Consider the following 12,095-nt stretch of genomic DNA (forward strand, 5'->3'; position numbering starts at 1 on the left):
AAAAGTGGTTTAAACCACCACAGAAAGGTAGGAAGAAAACTTCCTAAAAAATACTTTATTGATAAATAGTTCCTGTGCTGCTTCCCTTCACTTTCCAGCAGCGAAAAATAAGGAGGCTCCACTCCAGTGGACAGTATTAGTCCAAGGACAGCAAATTTCTTACAGGGAAGACTACATTCAGATCCCAGTGAGACAAAAAAAAAAAAAAAGAGGAGTGCTTTCAGTAGATTTACCAGTTTTACAAGGAATTCCAGGCGTTCAAACTTCTCTGAATTAAAAGCTACATCTCTCACATGCTAAATTAACTATGCTTTTAAACAGTGCATTGCTAGAGCATACTACAGATACAGTCAGTGTCAGCTACTTCTGGAAAATACTAGGTATGCATCCTTCATATCTTCAGCTTAAGAAAAATTATTTTAAAAATTATAATTTATAATGAAGCCTTTCTTATCTACTCAGATAGATACTGCTTCAATTGCTCTCCTCTACACAAGACTTCACTGTACAGTTACCAGTATAACAAGTGTCAAATATTTCATCAACTTTAAGAATGTTGTTAGTATAAATGTACAAGAATATCTTAAAAACAGAACAGAGTCAATCTGACAGGCAGACTTTTAGCTTTTGAAGAAAACAGATTTTGTTATCTTTAGATTTTGTTGGAAAAATGAAATGGCTTTCATGTTTTCCTTTAGTATTAGTTTAGCTATGAGAAAATAGGGCATGTGTCTTTGTTGTTTGTTTTACCGACTGCAAACCCAACAGCTGCAAGATATACAACAGTGGTCAAATATGATTTTATCTTGTGCTAATATTGATAGCAATAATAACTAAGACACACGGTATTTTTTAACTTTTTCAAAGGAAGATCACTGAAGTTCTGTGTTTACAGGCCTTACTTAAAACCTGTATTTAACATTAAACAGGTTATCACCTTATACGTGACTAGTTTATTTTACAATAATCATTAAAATGTAAATACCACATACTGATAATTTTACAGTCTACTGATGGGAGACTTGACTGAGAAGTAACACATACATGGCTCATGGAACCTAGGGACTGGAAAACTACTCTTTTCCAGAGTCTTCTCCTGTTTTAGATGAGCATAAATTATTAGGGGTTTAACTAGTACTGCAGGAACCACATTACTTGATCTCCTTTTTCTCAGTGACTGCCAGAGATTGAATAGAAAAGCCAGTGGGATGCTGGGAGTAATCCTAGTGTCTATCTGCAGTGTTACTGGAGAAATAATGGAGGCTTCTTTCTATCACCTAGGAGAAAGAAGTACTAAAAGACATTCTTCCAAGGAGCTATGAAATGACTATATAATTAATGAGAACTGAAACCCTTAGCAACAACTGCTTGATGTTGTCATGTCATATTGCATAAGGAATTGTATTTTTCAGGATTTCTCTTGATTCTGAAGAATGGCAGGAGAAAAAGGTCACATAAAAGATATTTACTGAAGAGGTCACAGAAACCAGCCTTGAGTTCTATCAGACTATTTGCATCAGGATCTCCCTGCCATGGACAACAGGGATCCAAATTCTGTACATGACTATAAAATATGACCTGTGAACAGAACACCTCATGGTCCTATAACACTTTCTGGTGTCACGTTAGAGGGAGATGCATCACTTCTTGTACAAGGTATTTTAAAAGGAAACAGAAGCTTCAGAAAACAACATTACACAGAGTGCATTAAACAGGCTCTATAAAGAAAGTCCTGCTTGTATCTCAGATGAATACGGCTCACAGACCCACTGATACGGAATAAGGAAAAAAGCCCTCTCTCTCAAAATACAGCAAAGACACCCAAAAGCAAATTCAAGTGGGAATCAGAAATGTGTGATAGCATCTCTACGAGGTGAGTTTAAATCGTATCTTAAAAATGGCCCTGTGTTTTCAAGAAAAAAGATTTAATGACTTTCAGACAATCAGGATAGAAGTTAAATTTTATCCATGAATCCTACTGAAACCTAGTGACCCAAAGAAAGAAAAAGCTGTGAAACAGATATAGGATTATCACTCAGACCTGAAGTTTATCTCTCTCAAACTTTTCTTACTGCAGTTTAAGTGAACATACTTGTGAGCTGCCATCACCTACTGACTGCTCAGAATTGGAGCTGCTGTAGCTGTGCAGCCACATGCATGCCATTCTCTCCACTGTAGAAATCCACAGGGTGCTGTAAACAATAAAAACTGGTTGGGTCTATTCCCTCTGAAGAGGGGGATGACAACTGCAAAGCCAGTATGGTTCAACAGGTTGTTTTGGTCACTGGCAACAAGTGTATTTAAAAAAATTTCTGTGTAAAATTTGTTTCTAAAGATGAATTTGTGGGGTTTTCTTTTTTTTTTTTATTTCAAAACCCAAAATGAGAGAATTAAATTGCATAGCTTTTTCTCCTTCACAAATTCAATGCTTCTGTCTGGCCACTCAACAATATAAGACATTGCACAATCAAATGTCAGTAGTGTTATTGACACCCAGATGTATGCCATACAGCAGAAACACTACCTGGATGCACTCTAGACTCCAGAATGCCTTGTATTTGTATTTAATCCTTTGTAAATACTATATTGTATATGTGTAGACATGTTAAAGAAGATGGTGCCTTAAAAATAAATTTTCTGGGAATTAGGCTGGAAACCTTCTTTAAATTCTTCCATAAATCTCTCTGCTATTCACCTGTGTATGTTTCAGAGCAGTGTTGTGATGCCTAAAACTGGATATTTCCTAATCATGACTTGAATCCTAGGTTTTAGTCAGACATCTATCACTTAGATGAAAACATTAATAGGATTGCAGTAATCACAGAGAGAGTAAACAAAAGTGAAAGACTGCATTATCAATACACCTTGCCAATAGTACTGTGAACATAAAGAAAATGCTGCAGTAGACAAAAGAACAAATAAATAGATTAACAACTGTTTGACAAGTCAGCTCAGCAGTACTTTACAGGAGTTGCAGCTTTGGACAAAGGCAGAGGAACCTTCTGCCTTTTTGAAGATCTCTTTAAAGGATTACAACTTTTGATTGCACTCTGTATAGCTTTAATGTCCTTATTGCAGAGTTTTCTCATAAGTTGTCAAGTTACAGTTTTATACCTACTTAGGATAGAACCTGAGGAACAGTTGAGTATTTTCTCCATACAAAATTAATTTCTTAGACAAGTTTTCTTACAACAGCAGCTCAACACGTTATCCTTACTAATTCAAGAAAAAAGAAAAAAAAAAGCCTCCCACAAACCAAAAAAACTCAAACCAACTGAGTTTTGATAAAAGCTTAACACGGAGAGCTTTATTAGGAGACAATCCCCACATTCTCTACAGTAAAAATTGGAAGATTACGTAACAAAGGATTTACTAAGTGATTATGAGCACTGAACAGATGTCCTTCATAATGCTGAAGCCAATAATAATGATAAAACACTGAATAAGGAGATGAAAACAATTTATTGTAACCCTTTTTGTATTTTTTAGTGCATCTCATAAGGAATCTCTTTTTAGCCAGCTCATAATATTAACAGGTCATCACTTAAATTCAGCAATAGACTTATCAAACTAAATATGAACTCACTGAAAACAGCATTTTGGAATAAACACTTAAAACATGTAATGAAGCAATGTTACCATTCTAATATGTCAGTAATCTGTTACTCAGATAATGTCAAAAGCATCTAAGAAGACACATGAAGAACATCAGACTAGAAAATAAATACAAAAATTAATGAAAGCTAATAAACTTTTTTTAGAAAAAAATAATGAAATAAGTTAAGTTTTCTGAAATAAAACTCACCTTTGAGCCATCCAAACTGATTATCCTGTAGACATTTCTTGTGCTGTCATAGAAGTAGGACACAGTAACAGCATGCTTGCTGGTGGGAACCCAGTTCTTCTTGGTGTTCGGGTCAATCTGGAAGACGTGAGCTCGGGTGCTGAAGATGGGTTGTTCCCTGAAGGACAGAGACAAGTCATTCATCTGATTTGTACATAATATCATTGCACTCGAGTTATCTGCCAGTCGTGCCCGCTGGGATGTAAACATTTCACTTGCTGTAATTTTTCCCCCCCAAGAACTTCTGTGTGTGTGCTGCACAGAACGGATAAGTGCATTAATACACGCATGCAAGCAAATTTCAAGCCTTCTAAGGCAAAACTCAGCACCTAGCTGTAGAGTCAGATAAAGATAGGTATCTCTAACAGATCCAGCCCGGTCCTATCATCTCCCCAGTCCTCATCTTCAATCTATCCCTTTAATACACATGTAACTTCATCTCATTACATGTGCACTGCAGAATATGTACGAGTTCAAAACCCGATCTTCTCAAAAATCTTTTAGTACTCTGATTACTCTTATCAATTTTACGCCATAATCTGAACCTAAATTCTCTGATTCAGTGCAATTACTGCAAAAATAACATTAATTAAGGACAGGACTATGTTTTGTGAAACTCTCTCTCTTTGGAGTTTCATACCTTAATATTTTCATAGCAACACTAAATATGTGTAACATACATGGTTCAAGGTTAACTGGTTAGCAAATAGAAGTGAAAAAAAAAATACTGTACTTCAGAATTTACAACTTCTTTTCCCCATGATCATTATCAGGACATATAGTATTGCACACAAATCTAAAAATGTTTTAGTAACACTAAGATGGTTGACAGTTTAAATTTAGCTACATTACAGTGACAAATTGCTGTATTCTTCAGGGAATGTTGCCATCAAATCCCAAAGATACTAAATACCAGAACTTTATGTGGGATTTAACTTTTTCAGGTTTTGGACTCTCTTGTTTTCTCCCATTTCCAGAATGTGCAGAAAGTTATCCTTTGTCCCTACAATCATTCCCCTTTAAGAGATAAGTTTTTAATGCAAAAAAATAAAAGCAAAAGAAAAAAAAGAAAGGATTTAATCTGGCCTCATTATAAAGGGGTATATGTGAATCCTCAGAAATATCTCTACTGCCTGGCAGCAAGAGCTGCAAAGACCAGCTGCTTTTCAGTACCAGTACTGAGCCATATTAGTCTGCTGGCTCCTTGAAGCCCACAGTGCCAGAAGATGTGGTGCCCTACTATGCTGGGTGTTGGAAGAAGAGACAGGAAGACTACAGAACAGACCAAAGACATCAAAACAGTTTTCAGTGAAAGCTAAAGGGGAAAGGAAGGCAGGCCACAGAGCTCAGTGCACATGGTAGTCCTCCACACCAATGTCTCTGTACTCTTGGCACCAATTCAACTTCTCCTTCTAAATCACCAAGCTATAGGAGGCTGGGTAGCTGTTTTCCAGATCTCAGGTGGTTATGCAAAGGTTTTATAGCCCTTTTGTTTAACAGAGTCTTTACTCAAAAGAATGATAAGAATTAGTGTATCTACGATTATTTATTCAATCATACTTAAACTTTAGTTCTCTTCTATAGTAGATACATTTTCCATTAACCTCCCAACAATGAAGCGTATCCAAATTATTACTGTACCACCACTATACAACCAGTTCTTTAACTCGGGAAAGTTAAAGAACCCATCAAACCAAAAATCTTAGAAGACTGACAACTATTTGGCTGAAGATTGACATTGAAAGGAGAAAATAAAGGCTCTGACTACATTAACTGAAAGACAAAAGAAGAACAGATCCCAAATGGTAGGTGTTTAGTGTATATATATTTGCCCAGCACCGATATACAGTTCCGTCAGTACAGTAAATCACACAAATAGGACTTTCAACATAGCACAGGTTAGGATTTTAGTATGTTTAAGGGAGATAAAAAACACATGACTAAAGCAACTTGGAGGGGTCAGTAAAAACCTGAGAGCTTATCCCTGTGTTCCTGCTCTGCCGCACTGTCAGCACAACAAAAAAGCCCCACCTAAATATCCTCAGTTTGTCTGGTGAGGTGAAAAATCCTGCTGACTGCTCAGCAGTGTCACTCAAAGCCTAACCATAGCACTTGGCAGAGCACGTGTGTGGGTCTGGCATAGACATTACAGTTAGGTATGGAACAGCAAAAATGAAGCTTACTTAACTTTTTTAATCACTTCTAATAAAACTAGAGTTACAGTCTTCTCATGTTTTAAGTGGAACTACAGCTTTTCTGAATGACAAGTTATCTACACTCTGTGGAAAAAGCACAGCTCCCTTCATTAAACTGGTTGAATAAATCATGATTTTGCCAGATTACTCGTGTAATTAAGACTTTTTTTTTTTCTGACAAAGACACTAAATTTCAGATGGCTCCAGAATTAGACCAATGCTTTGACATTTGGTGATGAACATTTATAATGACTATTTTTTCAAACAAATGGAACTTATGCACCTTAAGTCTACAGAGGAGTATTAGTATTAGTTCAATAGGATATTAGTTTCCTTTTTCCCTGGCTAATTGCTCAGATAATGAATATATATAAAAATTATATTTTGTAACAGGTATATTATATACATAAATTAAAATATCTACTTTTGCCTATCTAGAGTTGAGATAGGAAGAAGAGAACAGCTTTGAATAACAAAATAATGTAAAAAAACCAAACTATCAGTTCCTCACTTTCCTCTCTCCTCTTCCTTTTTCAGCTTCCTCTTGTCATTTTTCATTACCAGAAGGTACTTAGTATTAATTAACAACACCAATAGGAACTAAGGCAAGAACTCATCACTAATTACAAAAAGTACTCATTTTTTCCAGAAATATCCTGATGCTGAATAAAAAGAAAAGAAACTAACAAGAATGCCATAGTAACAGTCTGACTATCAGATAAGTCCACTCAGGCATGGCAGAATCATTAAAGCCAAGATGCTGCTGTTCTTAATTGGCTTAGACTGCAACATTATAATGATCAAACCCAGACTAAAAAGGAAGAAGTACTAAGAACTCCTAGACTTGAGTTGCGATGTGAGGATTAAAGAAGCATGAGAAGTACCACTTACGCAGGTCGAGTCACAGGAGTTTTTCGTCATTTGATTCACAAGTTAGTCACAGATGCATGATTAATCCTAGGCCAGGCTTAGGAGAAAAGCCTGTGTCCTAACAGTGGATGAACAGCGTTTTCAACCACTCCTTTCATTTTGACATGTTAACACATACTTTTCAAAAAAAATGCAACCACTGAATAGAATGGAAAAGGTAAACCTTAGGTTATATATTAGACTTATTAAAGTTTTCACAAAAGTACCTTAAGTTAGTACATGTTAGAAAGAACTTTTCTTGCTAATCTATAATTAATATTTCCTTTTTTTTTTTAAAAAAAAGTATCTATTCTTTGACGTGTCCTGTACTTTCAGATCGTGCCAACATTAGTGCTGAAGACCATCTTCCTCTTATTTCTTCCCACACACTGTTGTTTGATGACTCCAAAATTATTTTTGTTGCCATAGTACCTACAACTTCTCAAGGCTGGGATTCTTCTCTTATTTACTGTAAAAACAGTAAGGCACTGAAAAGAAGGTATGCACCTTGGCAACACTAGTTGATACCTAATTGCCTCCCCTCATGGTGTGTTAATGATGCTAATTTTTCTTTTTTTAATTACACCCTCCCTTCCTTTCCCCTGCATTCTGAGCTAAACAGTTGTGGTAGGGAGGGAGCTGCACTGTGTGGGATGAGGTCAAGGAATACTCTGTGCAGAGGCAAGAGTAGACCAGCATTTGGACTGGAGAAAAAAAAAAGATTCACAGAAGATTATACCTGAGCAGGGGCTGGAGCAAAAGGCTGCCCAGACAGCAGTAGACAGCTGTGGGAACCATAACCAATGGAGGAATTGATTTCTTTTTTAAAAAAAAAGCCAAACAAAAGAAATTGAACCACCACACACACAAAAAAAAAAAAAAAAAAAGGACCCACCACAAGCACTACAAGCACTGACCACCATCTCCTGATCTTCTGAGTGCCACCTGTGGTGACAGGAGGGAGTTGGAGAGGTGTCCACAGGGAAGGTGAGGTATGTTTTCTGTGTTTGTCTGTCTTCATCTTCATTGGAAATAAAGTAAATTGAACTAAATTTCCCAACTCAGAATGGTTTTGTTGCACTTGTCATTCCCTCCCTTCCACAAAAAAAAACCACCAAAACAACGAGAAAAAAAAAACCACCACACCAACACAGACCCAGAACTTTATATAACAACCTCTTGGATCCCCATACAGTTCAAACACACTACAAGTTTTAAATCTCAGAGCAGAGCTATTTTCCCCAACCAGTAGGGCAATACAGATGAATAAGCAGGTCCAGTGTGATGAGGTCCTCCTACACAGGTCACCTTTGATAGAGCTAAAGTATCAAGTAATGAAAAAAGCTCATGAAAATGAACACTTACGTCAATCATTTCAGCAATTTCTATTTCCCCAATATGGGTCTTGAAAAATTCAAAGCACATTATCCAGACTTCCTGGTTTTGATGCACCCAGAGTCCACTTACAAGACTCTTTTCAAGAAAAGTCTAATCAAACATGCCTTGGAAGTCCCCGTCAAACCATTTGCAAGCTGCAAACAGAGCAAGTTCCCACCCTTCAGATTTCAGTCTCAGAGTTTCCAAGGAAGGCGATGCCCTGCGCATCCAAAATCATGACATCTCTGTGCTCAGAACTGGAATACAGCCGCACTCCAAGTTCCCTATCCAGAGCGGATATTGGACAAGAAGTGTGCTGCCCTCAGCCCGTTACTGCCATAGGCCCATCGGAATCTGCCACATGGCAGCCTGCATGCTCAACACACATGCTCTAGCGGTTCTAAGGGCTGCACACTACCGCAGTAGGCACTATAGACATGTTTTTGCAGGAGTAATTTTGCACACAGGAAGTTCTAAGCCTCTGTAACTGTCACCCAAAGTAACTTCTCCCCATATCAGAAAACATGAATCCCCCACATGATCTCTCAGGCACGTGCTGATTGTCTTCAGATTTAGGTAGGACAAAGACCTTTTTCCTTTTTGAAAAACGACCACATATAATGACTATAACCTTCTCCCAATATCCTGCTACAGTCTTAAAAATACTCTCCTTAGCTGGCTTTTAAAGTTTTAAGAAGTTTTAGGAAGCTTTTGTTACCTTAAGCAGCTAGAGGAGAGATCCCTGAAAAAAATGAGAGTGATTACAAGCGCAGCAGTAGTCAAGACTGATTCGTCAACTATGGCATCCAAACAGGGAAAATGGTTTCTCAGGAGTCTGAGTTAATAAGCTCTGTACACACAATTCAAAGCAACAGAAAACTACAGAATCTTCCTTATATCTAAAACTGCTCTGAGGTCTGATAAATGCTGTATGTGGCAGCTTGTGGAACAGTACTGCACTTGCTTCTTGTTGAATGGAAAATGTTCTAAAATAAATCTTTTTCTCGACAGAAAGTGATTGACAACTACCCTCCTCAATAAAAACTAACATTATCAAGTACTTGAGCAAAACATGCTCATCATACTTCTGAAATAAATATATGTTAAAATTTTGCTTTCTATATTACATACATACAAAAACAACTTTAATGTCTCAAAACAAGCTTTTAGACAGTAAAAGAAAGATCAGATCAACCGGATCAAAATCTCTCCCATATTACCATTGGTTTATCTTGTTTTACACTTAAATTCTTAGACCTGCTCTTGCCATTATGTTTTGGGTTTGAGTCAGGTTTACTCAAGGTTAGCAAAAATTTCGAAGTTATTCCTAAAAAGCTTGGTTAAGTTGTCTGTCTTTAGTTAGAAGGCAATATGTATGTGCACCTATTTACCTATGAAGTTCCATAGCTTACTTTACAGAGTATCTTCTATAGCTACATAATGCTACATACAGCAGTGCCTTCAAGCTTTTTTCTAAACTGTTGTGTTCTCATTTAAAAACCAGCTTTTAGTATTAGATCTTTAAGCTAAAGTCTGAGTTAGTTAGCATGCCATCACAAATAATAACAGCAATTTTTCAGGCTTTGAAAGGAGAATTATCTAGAACCCTGCATTAGATCTCTAAGTACAAAATACATATACCTTTGCCAAGAAAGCATTACATACTGTACGTTAGATTTTCAAGGATCTGAAGTTTTGACTAACTAAAATGTTTCAGCTTGAAATCAGGTATCACACAGTACTTAATGGACATAAAGATGCAGAAAGTCAGAAGGAAATAATTATCTGCTCATATTTTTATTTCTATGAAATCCGTGTTTTGTCATGGGTGATCAGGAGACAAGGCCTTGATGATGTACCACAAGACAGCTGCCAGGCCTGTCGGCTTCATCAGCGTCACCAGCTCCAACACTTTGATTTTCTAAACATAAGTTGGAGCCTATGTTTTTAACATTAATTTTGATAAACCTAAACCAGACATTTTGATACCCAGTACTGCTTATTTTTCAGAAGAAAAGGTTCAAATCTCAGCTTGTAAACTCTGGCCCTTCCTCTACACCTTTGCCCACACTACAACATCTATGCTTCTTCATCCATCTTACACCTTTTACAAGGGCTTGTAGTGATAGGATGAGGGGTAATGGTTTCAAACCACAAGACAGTAGATTTAGATTAAAAACTAGGATAAAATCAGACAATTAGACCTAATGGAAATAGCACGGTACCCATTCCAGTGGACGTGTGACACAGAACTTCATATTAATACAATTTCACATCTGCATCATTTTTTATCATCCACAAGAGACAGCATATAACACAGTCCCAAACTCTGTTCATTCAATAAAGAGCTGTTGGTGACGATGGCACCCCCTCTTCTTCTTTACCAAGGTTTGTTTGGGTTTTTTTCCAGTGTTTGTACAAAGAGCAGAATCAATAAAAAGAGACACCTCTGCGACTATTGCAAGTTGAGCTCTTGCTCTCTCAGCATGCACTCTTTTCGACTTGGCTCTTAATTTTCACAAAATTCTCATAAATCTATTATCTTCGAAATGTCAATATCCCTATAAAGCCTAGTTGAAATGTGAGTTGAAATTCAGGCAGGAGAGGGAACAGTAGCACTACACTTCCATACCTTATAAAGCTAGGCTTTAAAAACAAAACAAAACAAAACAAAACACAGAACTCACAACATTTTATTATGGGCTAAAAAGTATATACAAAACTTATCTATACACCTAGGTGCAAAGAATACAGTTTTATACAAGCTAGGCTAAATTTGACACCTATCTATGAGATGAGTATATAGAATTCGAATGAAGTCAGCAACTACAGACTTTCATGAGTAGCAAACTGTCTATTTAGGATTACTTCTACCAACGAATAAAAGTTTCTGTATGACACAGGAGGCAAGTCAGGACAGCAGGTAACTTCAAAATGTAGGTCAGAAAACGCTTCTGAAATCAATTTCTTCTGGTAACATTTTGACACATCCATTCATGTGGATGGCATCTGTATGAGCATGTAATCCTATAAAATAGTTCATCTGGAGAAAAAAAAATTAACTACTTTTTATGTTCCAATCACAACTAAATGGTCGGGAAACACATACAAGACACTTTCCAGAGGAGGAAAGGAAAGAAGAAAAGTAGAGGAATATCCTGCAAGCAGGCACTTGTGACACAACTGCAGACAGCACTTAAAAATTATAATCATCATATGAAGTTGCCATAGCTAGGTTTACCAACTGTTGGGAAATAAAGCCTTTGCTATTTAAAAAAAAAAATAAATAAAAACAAACAAACAAAAAACCCAACCAAAATGTAATTATGAAGAGCAATGAGAGAGTGCATTTAAATTCATTTCTCTTCTGTCTGAGTCTCCCATTACTAAGAGACCAATGAAGGATAGTAGTTACTGGTAAACTTGAGAACAGTAAAAAGCTTCCTCTGCAGCACAGACTTAAAATTAAGTGCAGCACAGCTCAGAAGTTACAGTATCATAAATTATAGTAATATCAACAGCATGAAAGCTGGCAGAGCTGCAAAGCACAGGACAGATCTGTGCCCAGGTTCACACCCTCCACAAAGGATCAGAAAAGCCAGGCATGAGCTTACTGTTGGGACAGTGGTTGTGGCAGGACAGGACGCTGCCTGTGCTGGCAAACCCACGCATATGAGGATGGAGCAAGTCTTAGACCAGGATCTAAGTGACCTGTCTTGGATCAATCTCTCAGACCTACCTTTTCACCTCAAGGCAAGTAACTTATTTGA

The 12,095-nt window shown here is 37.0% G+C and overlaps 1 protein-coding gene across 1 annotated transcript; it reads right to left on the reverse strand.

The window, feature by feature from the left end:
• Positions 1-3,805: 3,805 nt before the first annotated feature.
• LOC103778474 (homer protein homolog 1-like) lies at positions 3,806-4,380 on the reverse strand (the record flags this gene model as incomplete). The annotated part of the gene is made up of 2 exons (XM_008946063.1): positions 4,376-4,380; positions 3,806-3,962 (listed from the first exon to the last, which is right to left on the reverse strand). Coding segments are annotated over exons 1-2 (162 nt in total), but the record flags the coding sequence as incomplete, so codon positions are not given.
• Between the last annotated feature and the right edge of the window lie 7,715 nt (positions 4,381-12,095).

This window comes from Merops nubicus, unplaced genomic scaffold (assembly GCF_000691845.1).
Source record: "Merops nubicus isolate BGI_N331 unplaced genomic scaffold, ASM69184v1 scaffold17848, whole genome shotgun sequence".
NCBI classification, from domain to species: Eukaryota; Metazoa; Chordata; class Aves; order Coraciiformes; family Meropidae; genus Merops; species Merops nubicus.